This window comes from Aethina tumida, chromosome 3 (genome assembly GCF_024364675.1).
Source record: "Aethina tumida isolate Nest 87 chromosome 3, icAetTumi1.1, whole genome shotgun sequence".
Lineage (NCBI taxonomy): Eukaryota > Metazoa > Arthropoda > Insecta > Coleoptera > Nitidulidae > Aethina > Aethina tumida.
The window spans coordinates 15,948,210-15,968,761 of NC_065437.1; the positions used below are offsets into that span (position 1 = coordinate 15,948,210).

The 20,552-nt window shown below is 34.1% G+C and overlaps 1 protein-coding gene across 1 annotated transcript in view; it reads right to left on the reverse strand.

Moving 5' to 3' along the window:
• LOC109600271 (uncharacterized) overlaps window positions 1-20,552 on the reverse strand; it is an 87,682-nt gene that overhangs the window by 37,241 nt on the left and 29,889 nt on the right. Inside the window, exons 3-7 of the mRNA XM_049965521.1 lie at window positions 19,548-20,252; window positions 17,159-18,319; window positions 16,922-16,951; window positions 13,429-13,788; window positions 8,797-9,317 (exon numbers count right to left, since the gene is read on the reverse strand). Of these exons, the coding sequence (XP_049821478.1) occupies window positions 8,797-9,317; window positions 13,429-13,788; window positions 16,922-16,951; window positions 17,159-18,319; window positions 19,548-20,252 (2,777 nt within the window). The remainder of the gene's footprint in view (window positions 1-8,796; window positions 9,318-13,428; window positions 13,789-16,921; window positions 16,952-17,158; window positions 18,320-19,547; window positions 20,253-20,552) is intronic.

Genomic DNA, 20,552 nt, shown 5'->3' on the forward strand with positions numbered 1-20,552 from the left:
CTTGCGACTAGGAGTATTCTCAACTTTCGAGAGACTCTAGTGGTACAAATCTAGGTAAGAAGTCGGTACACTATAGCTCATTTGTAGAGTAACAAAAAATTTAAAATTGGCAGTTATAAAGACTGTCGATAGAAGTGAAAACTTTTAGTATTAAAATTTGAAATTTCATAATGTTTGAATTAAATTTATCAACATCAATCTGGTTTTCACATCTATTGACACTGCGAAGAACAATTTTATGCACCATTATATGGTTTTTTATTATTTAAATATATTACTGGCTGTACAAGATAATGAAAAAATATAAATACAATTCAACTGAAATAACAATTAATATACAATCATATTATTTATGGATAGTATTTGTATTTACTTAAATATCAATGTACTTGATTTTTAACATTATTTTAATTGTTTGCATAATTGTCATCATTATCACTTGACACACATCACTTTATTTATCATATATTTATATAAATTTTTCAGTAAATCCATTCAATTTCACTTACAAGATATACACAGTACTATACGTTAACTGTATAGATATAAGTAACTGTATACAGATATACTGGTCTAAGCATGTCGGTGACGCGAACGCACGAGATTTCACCCATCCAAAAAGTGTCTAAGACGCACTGAACACTGCGCGTGCGCCAGTTATGAGCATGTCAATGACGCGACGCAAAATATTTCCCTACCAAAAAGTGCCCAACGCGGTTAAAGCAGTTTTTACTTCTAAAAATACATTAAATCTATTAATATTTGTTAGGAAAGGCTAATTCTCAGTTAGATGTTAATAAACATCCCTCCTTCCATTGAAATTGGAATCAAAATATGTACAACCGGTCACTTGATTTCAATACTGATACGAAATAATAAAGATGATCCTGAAAATATCGAATATTTCTATATAGAGATTCCTTTCAGACGACATTCTCCACTATGAACCTTCCACTTTCAGTTTCGGGATTTATTCTTAAGGTCCAGTTTTCGGGTACCTCTTGAAATGCCAACAGACACATAGTTTGTTGGTCTAGTAACCAAGGTTACCAGCCAAATCAACTTTTTTCTTTTGTCTGAATTTATTAAGAAAAGGACGAGCATGTCGGTGACGCAAACCCATTAAATTTTCCCCTACCAAAAAGGGCCCAACGCGGCTAAAGAAGTTTTCACTTCACACAATAAATAAAAAACATAATCATTTTATTAAAAGAATGACTGATTTTACAATTTGATTGATTTTATATTTATTTATAATGATTTATATTTGATTGATTTTATATTTTTAGGTTTTAGGAACGATGTCTGACATCGTTCTTAAAATCTAAAAATGCCTAGAGGTGTCCATTTATCGATACAAATTAAACAATAAATTGTAGAAAATTTCCGGAATGGTACATTCGATTTAAATTTAAACAAATCGATCATTTCAGGGACGTTTTCCAATTTTAACAGAAGGAATGCACTGGAACGGGCTCTCAAAAGTGCTGAAGATAACATAAGTTTAAGGTGGACCTTCCAGCAAGATAACGATCCGAAAGTGAAAGAATGGTTCGCTTCTCAAGGAGTACGTGTAATGTCTTAGCCAGCACAAAGCCCAGACCTCAATCCAATTAAAAATGATTGGAAAATTCATTCTATGAGTAGAAATCAGTGGAAAGAAATATCGAACGATTATATTGAAAAACTATTAAAATCAATGAAAAAAAAGGAGCTTAGAAGTGATTAAAAATAATAAATATCTTACTAGATAATAAATAAAAGAAGGTTAAATATGCATAAGGTTGTTTTATTTAATATTTACTCTACCCTTGAATTTTTTTCAAATATTAATAAATAGCTAACTAAACCCACTAATAAACAATTATATGGCCGTTTTGTTGTTATTAAACATACTGCATAACTGACAATAATATAGATATTTAAACATACACTTTTACCAAGACAAATGAAAATTTCTAAAGTTGCTCTACATTTGAAATTTGTCTTTTGGCAAGCTCAACTCTGGCTAATTTATGTAGAGAGATAATATGTATTTAGCCTTGCGAGTAATTTATTAATCCGCAATGTAATCGATCGAAATAAAATACATACGACTAGTGGTTCCCAACCTGAGAAACGGTTTAATATTAGTTTACATCCCTTCGGGCGAGACGGATGTTAATTATTTATAAACGACCGTTTCCTCCATCAATAACCCATCAACGAATTACCCAGATTCAGTTACGACCGCCAAGGAATGTTAACAAATCATTTCCTCGATCGAAGCAATCAATACGTTCGGAAACCACATAAACCAACTTTGATGCAAAGTAAATCCTTCCAGGATAAAAACGTCACGTTCTTCTGAAGCGAAAGCCTCACAATTTAAATTTTTCCCCAACGTAAAACTCCATTAATAGCGTCTAATCCAAATTTGATTAAATCCTTAAAATTCGCCATTATTCAGTCGCCAACTTAAAACCTCCGAGACGTTTTCTCTCGCAACACAGGAAATACGACGAGATTATCTGACGATTCCGTCCGCTCCATTTTACCCGAGCCCGTCTTCAAGATATCCACGTTATTTACTTCTCTCTTAGTGCCACTGAAGATGACGGGTGGATAATGACTTTTTCTAGTGTTGCATTGTCCACTTCTTACGACCCACCGACCAGATATACACGTCGCAAGTGTAAATGGGGTCCGGACCTTCAGTTCGTTAGTCCGCCATTGTCGGAGGAAGAATGGTGCAGTTTGTCAGACGCAATTTTTATTGCAAAAGACATTCATCTCGAATAGAAATTTTCATGGGATGAAAGTACAATTATCATTCTAAATATGGTCAATTATCAGATATAGTAGGAATTCGTAATTTATACCTTTCCCGATGTTTTATTATAATTGACCGGCAGAGTACGCTTAAACAATTTCTATTAATAAATATTAATTTATACTCCGCTATCGTAATTACCTCTACGTGTACATATTTCCAATAAAAATGTTTGTTGGTTGACGATTCTCTAAGTATAGCCGTTCTGTTATGTTAACTAACGACTTTGTTTTTACCAACCGGTAAAAATGCTCAGCACAGAACCCGAACTATTATAGATGTAAAACATTGATTGTAGTAATCGTTTTACACGGTTTGGTGGACATTTGAAACTGAACCATAATTGAACCACGGTTACGCATCGCGGCAAAAACCTGCGACAAAATAGCTAACGAATCGATCTGAATCGGATAACAGCAAACTGTGACCGATGAAGATTAATCGCACCGGTAAATGTGGATGGGAGTGCAATTACAATGCTTGCAGTTAATTGGTTGTAAATTGTTTGTAAAAATGTTATAATTACTCAATTATACCAACGACGGGCGCTTCCACGTTCTGATGACGTGCAACAATTCGATTTTTCAATAGTATAATTCTCGTTCTTTCTTTATTTTCTTCAATTATTCCAAGTTTGTAGCTAAATTTAGATCGACCTAACCCAGTTTCCCACATCGATTGAGCGATCTCAGGTGTCATTTTTTTCATAGAAAATTGCTTCAGTGAGAAACTTCTGACGTTTCTACAATTTCATACTTCATATTTCGTTTTAATGTTTAATTACAAGCTTATTAGAATAATGTGTCGCTTATCAAAACTGTAAATAATAGAAGTAATTTGTCATGCCGAATTGAAACTTTCATAATAATGCTTTGTTTTCACTTTTTTGATTATTTTGTAAAAACGATTTCATTTCCCAGGATAAAGAGCATCCTAAACGTTGACCCAGAATGTAAGCTATCATTATGCCAAATATCATCAAAATCCGTCAAGTAAAACCACGAAATGCCTGCACATACAGATTTATTACACGTAATGATGCGAAGGAGAAACCAACAATTTAATAAATAATAAATTATAACTTCGTAAACGTGTGCCCCGTTTACACAAAATTTTCTAAAGCATCTACAGTTTCTTAGGCATCACATTTTGGATCGATATGATTTAAATAATATGCATATTTTCATGTGATAAAATCTCAGTTCTACAAACGTACAACTCCGTAACACCACATTACGAATACATAATTAAAACAACTTAAAAATGGTAATTTTTCTGAGGGAATATGGCTCGGAGCTGCAATTTTAATGGTTCTAATAAAGACTTTGCCCGATACAAACTTGCCCCAAAAACTTTAATTACACCTTTGCAGGCCAATCCCCGTGATTATTGCACCAAATTTCGAATAAAAATACCGCAAACATTCTCGTGTCACATTTAATGCAAATTCCACACTTTAATGACCTGCAGGAACCTAATTTTACAATAGTATGACTATGTATTTTGGTCTTTATCAAATATTTTAAATTTGTGACTAAAGAGAAAAATGCTTAAATGCAAAAGTTTTAGTTAAGTACCCTTATGCCCTTATCATCAAATTATTTATCCATTAAAGAGACTTCTGGGCATGCATAGTTTAACTCAATTATATCTAGTTCATTCTTCTTTCTGATGTTTATTTATGAGCTTATTAAATTACTAAGAGAGAGTTTTTCGACATCAAATTAAAAAATACGTTACTCTACAATAGACGCTTTTACTGATTAATTTTCAGTATTTTTAATAAATAAAAAGCATCTTAAGTAACTGTTGTCTGACATATAAATTAAAAAAAATCCTCAGGTACACTGTTCCAAGAAATTAATGCACCACATATAATTTTGTAAATAATTTGTTTTATTTAAGTAAACTGTACATTGTTTGTCTTAACTTTGTAAATGACTCTAGTATATGACTTAACTCAACAGAACATAACTGGGACATTCTTAGGAAACGATTAAGGAACCATCCTAACCGTCTGAATAACAGAGGATGTGGAGGATGTGTCCTTCTACTCGAACTTTGAGAGAGTTCGGACTAAAATGAAATTCGAATCCAGATTTTGAGTATGAACAGAAGATGTAAGTCTGTCATTCGAAGCAGAAGTGGAAATACTCCATGTTAAGTTCAAATTTTTATCTGTTACAAACATCAAATTTTAATTTTAATTTTTTTTAGAAAAACAATACTTACAATAGATTTTTTATAACAATTATAAATAAAAACCTATTTTTATATAAATACATAAAGAGTCTATACGTTTAATTTTTTTGTTTTCAAAAAATATTAACAATAATCAATTACCATAGTGTGGTGTATTAATTTAATAGAACTGTGTAGTTTCCACGTAATACGTGCACATAAAGTTTTATAGTAGTGGTCATTATTATAGTAACTTTTTAAAATGTTAAATATTTTAGTCATAACTCTTTTATTTGATGTGAAAATGAACTGTTAAAATAAAATTAATTGACTATTGTTGTTTTATATGGTATTAAAAAACTAATTAGTATATATTTATTCTATAATATTACATATATTTTTTAAAATTGGGTTGATCATTTTTTAGTAATTAAATATGTTATGAATTTATTTAAATTTGTCCATAAATTAGACTAGGGGAGCCTACACCAAAATTATTCAGTGATGAATTTCATTTCCAACTCAGGCAACATCGTTTCGAGGTTAGTTTTTCAATTTTTTTAATAATACGAGAAATGATGACTTATTCTGGCAGTGTCACTTCGACCAATGATTAAATAATTATAATAAGCAAAAGTCTGCTACTAAATATTCGATTTAAATTCACAACATAGAGCCAAGAAAGACTATAAAGTAAAAAGTTGCTACAATTTTACCCATTAAAAAATTTTTAAAAAATAAAATTAGATTAACTACAATAGTTGCATAGTAGACAACAATACTAAAAATAGCAATTAACATTATAAGTACTGGCATCTAATTCAAGTACTAAAGTTCATATTTTAAATATATTGCTGTATGTATTCAAGATGTAGATGCGAAATAGCACCTAATAATTTAATAGATAACAAATTACAACTTGGTAAATGTGTGTCCGTTTATACAAAATTGTGTTAAGCAACGACAATTTGTTAGGTTTCATATTTCGGATCGATATCATTTAAATAATATGCACATTTCCACGTGATAAAATCTCAGTCCTACAAACGTACAGTTTTGCAACACGATATTTACGAATACATAATTAAAACAGCATCAAGATTGGTAATTTTTGTGAGCTCATACGGCTTATTTTGGCTCAGAGCTGTAACTTTAATAGTTTTAATAGACCATTTGTATGATAAAAACCTACAAACTTGTACGGAAAACGCGAATTTAATTATACAACTGCAGGCCATCCACGACGTACACAAACTGCACCGGATTTCTCAATAAAATAACCGCGCGTCACGACCAATGAGAGGTTACACAAATTCGAATTTAACCCGATCAATTTGCGGGCGATGGAAGTTAATTAAGGGTGGCATTTTTCGTGTGCGACCGTCAATTAATTTATCCCGCGCGGACGACATTTCATCGATCGCGGTGCCGACATCAAAGTCGGCGCAATTAATTATTCATAAAATCAAATTATGTCGAAGTCGGTTCATTGCACTTGTCCTTTTACGTTCGGTTCGCGTTATTGCTTCTCCCATGTCGTCCGGAACATTTTGCAAAGCACGATGAGCGAGTGCACTTACATGTTCAAGCGCCTATAAAAATGCAACAACGAGCACCAATTTATCGTTGGTTAATGAGTTCTGTAAGGGTGGAACATCAGCTATGAACCAGATCAGTTTGTTTTTATGAACGTCATCAATATTTATTATGAAAGGCAATCCATAATAATTAGGTACTTGTATAAGTCGTCCACTTAAATATTATCGTCCTATTGATTTTTCCCCGCTTAATAAAAATTATTGCTGGTTGCGATCGACGAGATAATCAATTCAAATCATCTATTTATATTTGTGGTACTTGTAAAGCCAATTGTGCGGCTGCAAATGAGACATCGTTAATACCCAATCACCTGTCGACATCGACGAATGTGACGACACCCAGAATCCTGACCCTTGTACCGACTGCAGCATCACGTGGCCGATGCTATCGATTGCCTCTGTCTCCCGTTGTTTTAGTTTTGCTCTCCCGAATCGGGAGTAAAACGAGGAGGTGGTAACAAACACGCGACCCGCACCTCAAATGCATCCGAATCGGACAACGTCCGTCTTTGAAGTTCCTCACTTTTGTGCTCATTAAATTGGGCACATGAAAGGAAGATATCGGAACGTTCGATCTTAATGGGACCGGCCTTCGCATATGGAGCAGACAGCATATTTATATGCAAGCATAAAATGATAATCGTGCGTTGGTTAACGAGATTTTTTGTTCCTCAATGATTTGCGTTTGCTCAACATTCAAAGCAAAAGCCAATTTTTTAATGGCACAAGCCGAAAATTCGTGTTTTATGGAAATTTAAACTTTCTCTTCAATTGTACGGATGTAAAACAATGAGTAAATTAACCAAAACTATAAAAATTAATTTTACCGGTTTTGTGTGGGTAATTGTAATAAATTAAACATTTAAACATTTCACCTAGTGAAATTTTAAACACATTTTAATTGATAATTTGTTAACTTAAGAAATAATGTAGTAAACACTGCCCTCCTTTATCTTAAGATGATTTAAAATGTATTCCAGTTTTTGTAGTTGTATGAACTTAAGATAACCTATTCAGTGTTTGTTGTAATAATCCTCGAAAATAAATCATATACGATGCTCACTTTACAGCATATAATTTCTTATCTAATAAAAAATCAGAGTCAACGCTCTCGAGCTTAATCTGTTGTTTTCTACTTTACTTATGCCATACTAGAAGAAACCATACCATAAAAACAGTACTTTTAATATTATAAATCTGTTGTTAATTGACTGAAACTGTGCATTAATTACGCGATTAATTACTAGAATAAAGTGTCGATTGCAGATACATATGGGAAAATAGAAAATAATAACGTTGTATTTGAAAAAAATTAATGTGTCATTGCATGCTGTTACCCATTGTACCAGTTCTCATGTTCCTGGACAACAAATTGATAATTTTATTATACAATTAATTCTGTTGTGAATAAATGTTTAGACTGACATGCAGTACAACATCCGATAAAATCCGATAAAATCGAATGTTATGTTTTATTTAATTTTGTAAATGAATAATTTATTTGACATGTGGCGTTTTGTTCGTGTTTGGTTGATGAAATTTTGAATTATTTCTGTGTTAAACATGTGAACATCGAATTATAAATAAATTGATAAACTGAGTTTTGAAATAATTGTTACAAAACATTTTTTAATAATTATGGTAGACATTTAAATTTTAATTACTAACCTTGAGTGCTCCATTTTTTATTAATAATAATACTGAATATTCAATGTTATTTATAAATTAATTTCGTGTGGCGATTTTCTCAATTGACATACTAATATTAATAAAACCAAAGCGTGCCAATTATTTTATAAAAGTGCGTTTTTCCTTAAAAATTTCTCTTTTCAACCACACGAAACGTCAATCAAGTGATTAATTAATTAAATAATAAACAGAAAATTTGGCGGGCGGCCTAAATAATTGTATGACCTAAAAAATCTAATCCCTAAAGCACTTACAGTACACAGAACCTCGCAAAAGGCATTCCGCACCCCGTTCAAATTACAGAACATGAAGGCACCGAATTAACCGGACGTGTGGACACGCACCCCCATATTTAACGCACGCACCGTTCGGACGAGTGGAGAAGCGGTCACAGAACGTCACCGACACCCGGCCAGATCGAAACGCAAAACGGGGTTGAACACGGTCCCTCCGCATTGGCGCAATGACTGTACGAGAGGGCGGCTGGAAGGAAGAAGAAGACAACGGCGTACTCACCTCAACGACCTTGAGATTCTGCTTGTCCAACAGGAACTCCATGGACTTGTGCGGGCGCGCCTTGCCCTCGCCGGCGGCGGTCAGGTGGCGGGCCACCGCCCTCGGATCGGCGCCCAAGTTCAGGAGGCTCCTAGTCTTCACATGGTTGCCGCTGGTGATGACCGTCACTTCCGTGTCGAGATCGGTCTCGATCAGCCCCATCGGCTCCTCCATACGAGGTATGGGAGTTCCGGAATCGATTGTCGTTCTACGTCGTCTACGCGGCTTCTCGACGTCGTCCCGACCCACGGGGGTGTCCTGCGCCGTCTGGTCGCGCTTGACGCTTGCGTGCACCACTCGCGGGGGCTGTTTCGGAAGCGGCGGCTTCTGCGACACGGAATTCACCATGTTGTTGTTGTTGTTCCTCTGCCTGTTGTCCGGCTGCGTGGACGCGGTCGTCGTCGTCGTCGTCGCCGGTCCTTTAAGCGGGATGTAGATGTAGTCCTCCTTCGTGGCCAGCCGCTGCTGGGGCATCTGGGCAACTGCAATGGTAAAACGCCATGTTACAGTTACCGTAAGGATTCGTTCGGTTCACAATTGAATTATATCGTTAATTGAATAGACGCATTGCATTAACCTGGATACGATCTTATCGCCGTTGTTTCTGTAGCGTCTCGATTTGTTTCAGTAACGAGCAAAACACCTTTTGGTCGAAGTAAATACATATTTATTTCGTATAAAATATCACGAACAAGTTTACAATTTACGCACATTTACATATACGTAAAGAAAAGTGTACGTGACTGATATCGTTTAAGAGTTTCATTCATTGGTTTGTGTAGCCTTAATTAATTTATTATGGCACCATATATAGGAAATTTTTTGTTAGATTGTTGTAACCCCATTTTAACACGCAAGTTCAAGTACATAGTATATAATAGAAACACTTCACCTCTGTTAAGCTCAGTGTCACATCATTTGTTTTTGTGTCAATTTTATCTTTTCCGAAAATTTTAAATGAACAAATTTGGCCTTACTTGTTTATGTGCATATTTTTTAATATTTAAATATTGTCTTTAATAATTAAATAGCACAAATTAATAATAATTAACAATAAACAAAAGGATAATTGAGGTTGTGGAAACCACTTACATTCATTATTTATTGTTTGTTGTACTGATATTTTAAAGTACATCCTTGAAAATGAAATATATTATACATGTGGTCATGTTATGTTAACAAGTTGTATGTAACTAATACTTCTAACGTACTTTTATGTTTAACTGGTTATTTTATAGAGAAAGACTTTTTATACAATAACAAAAACTACTTATTCGTATTACATCTGTTTTAACGTGTACATTAAAGCCTTTTGTAAAACACCCAAAAGAGTAAATAGTCCAATAATAGAATTTTGTGTATAAACATAATGAGCAAAAACATTCGCCACAATTCGAAAACATTTGAAAACACCAGTCTGGTTGCACAAACCCAAACGCACAATTCTACAAATATGCTAATTTTATCCGATTGCTTTTCTATAATTAAACATCATATAGAAGTTCACTACGGCAAACATCAAAGAAAACCTCCTATCGAATTAGAGAAAATATGACGCCATATTTTCGACTACTCACTTTTGGTGCCTTGGGCGAAACACACACTTTTCAAACGTACGAAAAACTGATGAATTTTGTTGTCTATCTACGTTTTACGTAAGCCTGCATGTAATCAAATTCGACCTTGATTTTCCTCAACGGTATCGCGGTGTCTCCTTAAGGTGGAGTGGACGCGTGTCGAAGCGTTGTTTCCGAGACTGTAGAGCTTCCCGACATGCGACGCGCGTTCGGGGACTTCACCTGTTGGCTTTGTATGTGGTGCGTTCCAATTGGAGGGATAATTTGATAATTCATTTTCTATAAATCCAGTGGAGGCTACTCAGATGAGTAGTAGATGAAAATGATTTTATTGGCATAAAATTATTATTATTAAATAATACATTTTTTATGTTTGTATTCTTTAAAATAGAATATAACTTAATATTTAACCAAAAATAGAAGTTTGTGTGTTTTCCAGAGGCACTTTTAAATGTGCATCTTCGTGTCAATTCATTTCATAAGTAAATTTTGAGTATTTCTATCTGGTTCCAACTTTTGCGCATGCGCTTTAAGATCGGGTTACTATTTAAATGGTGGGGGAGCTAAGGCGTGCCTCTAGCCTATGAGATAAATCCAAACGAAGTTCCTGAACTTTGTTGATACGGCGTCAAACAATAATAACACTATAAGTGGTGGATTTTTATTAAATAAATGTGCAGTTTTAGTTTAAATTACTATGACTAAACGTTTGTTGTTAAAGGATTAAACCGTCCAAATCCTAATTCGAATACTTTAACAAATAAAGGATAAAAAACTTTACTAGATCTTGGTATGATAAATATGATTGGCTAACGCGAAGTACAATAATGAATAAATTATTTTGCTGGCCATGTCTTTTATTCTTAAAAGATAGTGAAGATATTTGGTATAAAAAGGGTTTTTCTGATTTGAAAAATCTATCTGGCGGACTAATTTTACATGACAATTACACTGTTCTTTCGATTTGTATATTGTGTATGTGTAAACATACAAAAAATGTTGTGTTTGGCTCAAACCTCATGAGTCACCAAAGATAAATGTTTTCATTGGTATTGTCATAGTTTCCTTAATTTTATTTTTTATTTATTTACCTTTTCTTAAATTATATTAAGTCCATTTTTGCAAGAAAACTTGAAAACATAATTTTTATCATGTCTATTTGTTTCTGGATATTCAACTGTTATGTCCAATAAAATTTTATTCAGAACCTTCTAATTTATCAAGTCAAAGACGAAGAAGAACTATATATCAGTTTAAATGAACTCATGATAATTAAAAACCTTGACACAATGAGCTTTGAAAGATAAAATTATCATCAATTGAGGTAAGAAATAAAAAATCATTTATCATTTAATGATAAACAAAAATAAATTAAACTAAGAAAACATATAATTAAAAACAAATTATATTCAATTATTTTTAAACGTACAAAGCAACAGACACGTTTAATCTACATTGTATAATTAACCACCTTTATAACTTAAACATAAAAAAGTACGTATAACAAATGTATACATGATCAGTAAAACATAATTTAATTTAATTTAGAAAACATTGTAAAAACTATAAATAATTTAACTATATTCCTAAAATTTAAAATTATGCAATAACGTATTCAATTTTAATTTAATAGCAAGATGTGATTGTTTATTGTAAGTATATGGAAATAAATATAGTATATTATCTCATAGCCAATAAAATTTACAATTACGTACTTACATAATGTAACATTTAAATACTAATACGTCATTTTCTATAAGTGGATATTTATTTTATATTATGATTAAACGAAATATATATTTAAAACTTTACGGAACAAATAAGTATTTTTATGCACTCCACTGTCAAATAAATTTAATCGGATATAAAAGAACAATAATTTCACAAATTATGCAAATCTCGTTGCAAAATTAATAAGTCATTCCCTGCAATTCATTATTTATTCAAATGTTGACCTGGTTGCTAATATTTACATATTTATTTATTCATCGAACTCGTGTCCGAACTTACGGTTAAGTTAAACGGCTAAAATAAAATCAATAAGTTTAGTCGATTGATAAATAAATAATTAAATTTGTCAAGGATTAATCTTTATTATGTCGACACGGTTAATTTTTGTTTACTTTCAATGTCCTCCATTATTTTTTTTGAATAATTTATTATTTCCCTCGAGAATAATAACAGAAAATAAACATGAAAGATGTTCACGTTATTATTTTGTTCACATTTCATTTTCGTTAACAAAATCCATTGTGAACTGAATTGTACCTACGTGACAAAATGCTTCCGCGTCAAAAAAAACCTCCAGTTCCTGTCCACAAAGCAAGAGTTTCCCCTGCAATGTGTAACGCACGTGTTAACATTTGTAAGCACCCTTTCGAACTTCCCGTCCTAAATTTCCATTGTACAGAGAAACGGGTCTATATTTTTGTCATTATCTTGTTACTACTCAGCCAGTAACTTAGTAGAATTATTATGAAGCTGGGGCGATAAATCAGTGACACGTTTATACAGAAGTTTGTCCCATGAATAAGCATTGTTTTCTTCACGTACATTTAAAAACCCTTAAAATGTCATAGTGTCACTTTTTCAACTTAATTATTCCAAGACAATTTTGATACGTTAAAAATTTGGAACACAATGTTTTTATTCTGTTTAGCCTTTTTCATGTGTTTTTTTTCTAATTTATTCTTTTATATGGACAGTTTATGTACTGCAAAAAAAAAAATGAGTTGACAATTGGAGATGATACTGTCTGCGATAAATTATGCTCAAATAATTGTTTCAGACCAGATCCTGAACTAATTTCTATCAAACCTTTCCGCTACAAATCACATAGTACACTTTTCTTGACCACACGGGTTACTCTACAATCGTGGCACTGCATCAAAAAATCGCGCCAGCATTCACCACCACCGAACTGTCATCGAACCAAAACAAACCGCAGCACAGCACGTGTCCATCGTTCGCGAAATCCAGGTGTACACACAATCCGGACGCTCATCAATCAACCTACCTGCCACATTGGCCGCGCCTTGTCTCTTCTTCAGCTTGGCCTTCTCTTCCTGGCCCTTCCGGTTCGAAAACCGGAAGCTGGCCAGGCGCGAGAAGAAGCCGCCGATTTTGTTGCGCGGCGATTTGTCCTTCCGGTGCGCATCCTGCACTTCCATTGCCGCGACCGCCGGCTGTTGACTGCGCCGGTCGTGGTTTGGCGGCTGCGGGCGCCCCTCCACGTGTCCGCCGCCCGAAGACTGGTGGTGGGGTGGGAAATCGTACTTGCCGAGGTCCAGGTGGGTGTGCTTGTACTGGATGCCGTCGCGGTCGATGTAGGCTTGCACCAGGGCACCGTGCTCATCCTTCTTCACCAGCTGGCTACCTGCAACAACAGACGACGAACGTGACATTTTGTCCCTAAGCAAGACAGTATAATTTTATTTTAAACAGAATTTAACGTGTATGAATTGTAAAGAAAATATTTTTGTGTCCTTACAAACACATGCAATGGTAATTTAAATTCATACAAGGCACTTAATCATCCGGGCGAACACTTATAGACGTCCGCAAACCAAATAAACCTTCAAGATGTTTGTCGGATAGAAAGTTTGGCAACAGAGATAGCGGCAGTTCTTGAGCGAGTGTTGACGTAGGTTAGGGGATTCCGGAAGAGCATTCCTACGAGGGCGGATGTAACGGTGTTGGGTGTAAAACAGGCGACCGGTATTTTCCCATTATGAAATAAAAAGGTGTTCAACCTCGCATGTTCCTTGTTTAAATAATGTAACATATTAATTATTATAAAGTCTTTGACCCTTGTTAATATTAATTAAATTATTCAAACGATCTAGACTTTCACAACAAAAAATTTTTGTGCTATTTTACACATAGTTTTTTTCTTAAGCAGCAGTTAATTAAAGCCTTCAATAAGTAGTGATTACGAACTAAAATAGTTGCTCTTCATTTACATACGGGGTAATTAACGCTAACGAATCGTTGGCAAATAAGGATATTAACAAGAACGTTATTTAACGTGTACTGCAATCAAGTACATATGTAATTGGTTTATTTATATAGATTTTTTGTGTAACTTGTCCGTTTATTTATTGCAATGTAACTGTTGTAAATATGAGCATGAATTGCCACATCAAGCAACATAAATGATTGTATATTGAAAAAAACAAAACAAAATTTTGACATATGGCTATAATAAAATATTTTATGTTGCTTAAGATGTAGGAATAATATTTTTATTATTAGTCATTAAATTAGCATTATATTTACAGTAACTTCTACGTATCTGTGTAAGTAAACTGCGTTAATTTAAATTTGTTATAAATTATGATGTGAATATAGGCAACCCAGACTACGTACCAAAGAACAATTAAGTAATCTGCGTTGCCTATTGTATTAGACCAGAACATTTTTATTTATTAAAAAATAGATGACAAATTCCACATATAATTAATATAATATCTTTATAATCTACTTATATTATACAATTACAATTGCGAAAGCTACACTATAAAGTAGTAACACTAAGTAACAGTTAAACCAAACATAAATATTTGATTGTATACAAATGCAAGAATATACAATTAATAAAACATCCATAAAAAAGAATATGTTTACTTCATCACAAACTTGAACGTGGGAGATTGAGACAGAGTATTTTCAGAGGACATAAAATGCGGCCAGACCAACCAAAATACTTCAGTTGACATAATTCTCAACTCGAAACATGTTTCCAAGCATTTCAAAATACTGCGAGACTATTTTAAAGGAATTCCACTTCAAGAAATAAATAAAAATGTGTTATATTGAGGTTTAAACATTTACACATGTGGAAATTAATAAAAATGTGGAAATAATTTTATAAGTTTATGGGTATAATTGATTGGGAAATTGGTCATAAAACTATTAGTGGTTTCCTTGAGCCGTTTCTATTTTAGAATTAAATGCTCTAATTGTATCTGCATGAAATTTTGTTTATCTAACTCATGTGTTAGCTTCGGTAATGTATGACAGATGTTTATGATATGGCAAATTGTACTATTTCAACTTTAATTTTGTTATTGGAACAATTTATTGGCTATTTCATTTCACTAGTTAAAATGATTAATGTGATTGAAAATACTCATTTTGCTTCACGATATACAGTGGTGGAAAAAAGTATGAAAGTATGTAAGTATGTAGTATGTAAGAATTTCTTTATATAGGAGCAGCGGCAAGAAATTCCTGTTAACACATTGAGAGACTTGTTGATTCTATGCCTAAAAGATGCCAAGCAGTGATTGAAGTCGAAGGAAATATTTGAGTAATTGTTAATTTTTTATGAATATTGATAAAATATTCCATTTTACTTTCCAGACCAAATTGATTTTTTATTAAAAAGAAAGTAAAAATCTGTCAATATAATGTTATTAATGAAACGATCTTGCAGCAAATTAGATTTGATCAGACTTGCAACAGATTAGATAAAACATTAAGTAACATTTGAAACAAGTATATAAATATTCCACTTTTTCCACTACTGTATATTCAATAGAATATATTTGTATTCAAGAGGAATTCATATGAAGAAATATAATAATATAATAACAGGTGATCTGGATGACTTCTACACAATTTACATGACTTTAAAGCAGAAATTACATGTTTTGAAACGTAGTACTTTGTCACGTAGACTTTTTTACTTCTTGCACCAATTTTGTCGAACAGTTTTCTCATTTCAAACAACTGTCACATATCCAAGATAGGAAAATAAACGAAATTCTTGTGTTTACTTATTTATACAGAAGTCGTTATTAATTGTGTCTCGAGAAGAAGAAACACATGCACGGACGCCACAAGCCAGTTTTATTTATCATGCATCTATTTTTAGTTGACGTTATCTCTTGCTTGTGAATCTGTGTCATTTCGATGGTCAACACACTTCGACTTAACCACACACGTTGACACAGCAGGAAACATTCGTGTTATAACGAACATACTATACAGGATAAAAGAGTGTTTTAATTTGATTAGGCCTCCCCCTTTAAAAGCATGGTGTGACCTAACCAGAACGATCAAATGATCGTATTAACACAATTATATAAAAAGTGACTTTCACTTGTATTACTAACAAAATAAACACGCTGGTATTTGAAATGTACAGACTTTTTACAAAGGCTATAAAAAATCACACGGCTAGACTGGTAACGTCATTGATTTTAATAATAGAATTGGACACCCACTCGTATAATATGAATGGACTGAGGATTATTTGTGTTTATCGGAACGGAAATATTAGGTAATAAAATCATTAACTTTTTATCGCGAATCGCTTTGATAATTATATAAACAAATAAACTGAATCTACCAGAAAAAAAAATGAAGAAAAGTTTGTTTATAGGCTAGCATCAATCTGATTAAAGAATTAGATGCCAATTCAAAAGCAAAAGTTTCATAACAAAAGCCAATAGATAGAAATTAGCCAAGCAGGCGTTGCTGCATAGCTCAAATTTCATACATACTCATTTTAATCATACCTGGATTATGTCCATCTGAAACAGGTACAATTTAAGCAAAATATAATTTATAATAAAAATTTTAAATATATAATAGTTAATAGAAAGTTTAATGAATTTAGGAATTAATATGCCAGGTGTTCAACATGAACATACAACTGTAAAAAAATTTCACTGCAAACTATGAAGTCATCATGTCGTTGTCTTAATCTTAAAAACCCGCCACCTAACCAAAATACCAACCTCTGCGCTTCAAACGATTGATATCCGGCTGACTTTTCGAGAAGTCCTGTCTCAAGCTCTTGAGCGTATCGACAAACTCCCTCTTGCTGGACTCATTGTCCGAAAGCTCGGGCTGACTAATGCTCAGCCGTTGCTGAATGGGAGTCGCCGCGAAATTGGCCTGCCTCTGCGGCTGCTTAGCGATCTCGCGCTCAGGTGTGCTCTCCAAGCTGTAGCTGCTCTCGCGTTCTGGCGTCGCGGTTGACACGCTGTCATCTTGCCAGTTTACTTCAGACACAACCGGACTAAAGTGGACGCCGCGGGAATTCGTTGAGCCGAACGAACGCAACGATGTCATGGTTTTCTCGTCAGCGTCCGACAATCCGCTGGTGCTGGTCGAGGATTTTATTATGGAGTTCTTTCTCGGTATGTCCTGCGTGGACCTGCGTCTCTCATCCTGGAGGTATCTGTGCAGGATTTCCTGCTCCGTCAACGCCAGATTCGGCGTGCTCTTCGCCACCGTGTGTCTCGCTGGCGTCGAAGAGTAAACGTCGTTCAGATACGTCTCTTGGATGTTGGCGTTGCTGCCCAATATGCTTTGTATGCTGGTCTCCGAGATGGCTTTCAGCACCTTTCGGTCGAACTCCACAATGGGCGTGCTGGGCAGCTTCTTTTTGTAGCAGTAGCTGTGCTCGTCGTCGCTGAGGTCGACCCTATTGGTCATAGCCATGTCATAGCTACCTTCACGTTTAACTTTCGGCATGTTGTCGTCCTCTATGCTCTCATCCCTCTCGAAATCCTCCCGCAGATCAGTCAGATCCCAGTTTTTCGCTGCGACCGAATTCGCGTTGTCACTCGCACAACCGAAATCACCGATCAGATTGAGGTTTTTCGGCACACTGACACAATCGAGTTGGTTGTGGCTGGAGGATACCGTGCGATGCACGGATGTTAGACCGACGGCTTGGGGCAAGTTGGGTTCACTGGCGGACGCAGAAGTAAATTTAGAATCGGCGTCGTCGTCTATATTTACTGGTTTCAGCGTCGCGGTTGTCGTCGTTGTCATGGACTGTCGCTGCAATTTATTTTTCATGAATCGGTTGATCAGCGGACTGCGATAGTCCTCTGTCGGCTCGTATTTTTCGAAGATGCTCAGGTCTTGGTAGCTCACCCCAAAGTTTCCTGCAATGAGGACGGTTGGTCTTCATTAATTCATTGTTATGGTAATGACTCATAGAATATCGTAATGAAATTATAAAAACAATTTGAGTCGTTTAGAATTGATGTAAAGAAGCATCTTTATCATCTATCTATACTTGGCCTATTTTACTGTGATGCAAATTACTTGTAAATATCAACGTAAGCAATTTTAATAGGAGATAAAATCATATTGTTCATTATCTTTCTTTGCGCAAGTTTGTTATTTAGCGAAGAGCACATTTTCTTATACTAAAAATATTATATTACTAGTTTTTAATACTTATTTATTAATTTATATGTAAATTGATTATAAATAGGCCAGTGGATCAAATGTAATAAATAAATTAAAAGTACAAAATAAATTAATTCTTAACATAAACCAAGATTTTTAGAAAAAATATTAATAAACGATAAATAACAAATAATTGTTAATTACATGAAAATTTATGCTTAAATTTACATTAAATATTAGAGCCAATCTGCAATCAACTCTTCCCACATTGATCCTATGATTTAAATACACGTATGAATAATAAATAGTGAAGTTTTATAAAATATACATTTATGACTTTTAGTAATTGTTTATTTCCACGGAGAATCTAAAATGAGAACATACATCAATAAAGTAATAAAACTAGTTCAATGTTTTGATTTTAAATAACATATAAATGATATTTATTAACATGTATTTTTTATTGAAATAAATGTTTTCATTATATTTATTTCAGAAATGAACTAAAACAAAATAATAAACTAGTAATAAAATTTTATTTTCTTTCTTTCTTAAGAAAGTTTGAATTTTTGTGAATTAGTCATATAAAGAGAATAACTTTAATGATTAACAATTCAAAGACAAAATCCAAACTAGGAATTTTATTGGTCACATTAAATTATAAAGTTCAAATTAAACAAACAAACAAACAAACAAATATTATAAGTGTAATTTTAATTTACACAAAGTAGAACATGTGAACAAGGAAATTGTATAACTGAATAGGTTACACACAATAGCAGAAACATTGAAGATTATTAAACTTAACAAATTCCATATTAGTTCAACAATTCCAGAGAAAGTATTTACTAAATATCGACATATTGATATAATAGATTGCTGATTTTAGAGAAAGTACATACTTTCCTACATGTAAATAACAAAATGTCAAGTCAGCTATAAATATTCGATTCAAAGGCACCAGCCTCAAGCACTTACCATTAATGTGATGAAACACCTCCCCATCATAGGCCCCAAATCCTTGGAAACCCTTTTTCCTCACGGAATCGGCGAAACATTCACTCGCTTTCATGACACAGTCATCAATTTCCTTCTTCAATTCGGTGGGACTGTTCGACTTCACCAAATGATCACTGTAACCACTGTCCTCACTCAGATTCTCCACCGAGATCTTCTCCTTCACACTCTTGTTGCTGGAGCCGTTGCTGACGAGGGGCAAGCTGTCGAAGCTTCGCCACGTGCGCAAATTGTCAAAGGAGCGCGAGGTCTCCAGGGTGCCTTCGCTGGTGTCACTGCCCTCACTACCACTATACCTCGTAACGTTATAGAGCAGACTGTCCCTGCTTGCGTTCTTGTCCTTCTTCCTCGGTATTTCGATGCTCAAACTCATGTAGGACTCGTTGTCATCGTCCCAGCCGTTTTTTCCGTTGTCCAAACTGTCCGGACTGACATTGCCTTTCCTGTGCACTTCCAACGAGTCGAAGCTGAATTGCGAGTAAATGCTGGGACTGCTGCTACACGTTTCCTGGCACTGTTTTTCCAACGTTTCGAATTGTAACAAACTACTGGACCTGCTTAACGATTGTTCATCGTCCGAGGGTACACACAATAAATTAACAGACTCTTGTTTTCTCCTCTTCGCCGGACACGCCAACTCTCTGTCCGAATCGCAGTCGACATCATCTGCAACAATTAGATGGGAATTAATAATTTTGCCCAGGTGCCGATTACCGAGTTATTTAAAAACAAACAAAATATGCCAGACTAATGTCCGACCAGCTATAACTTTGTAATGATGCCAATTATTGTTACATTGTGCTAAAAATACATCAAAAAATAAATGTCAAATAAAACGGTGCAGTTCGTTAACGTTTACAAATGTGTATGTGTGTGTTTATGTTATAGTACTATTAAATGAATTGAGACTTACAATTTTGGTGAACTGAAATTGTCCTCTAGTATGCCAAAAACATGACAAGATTT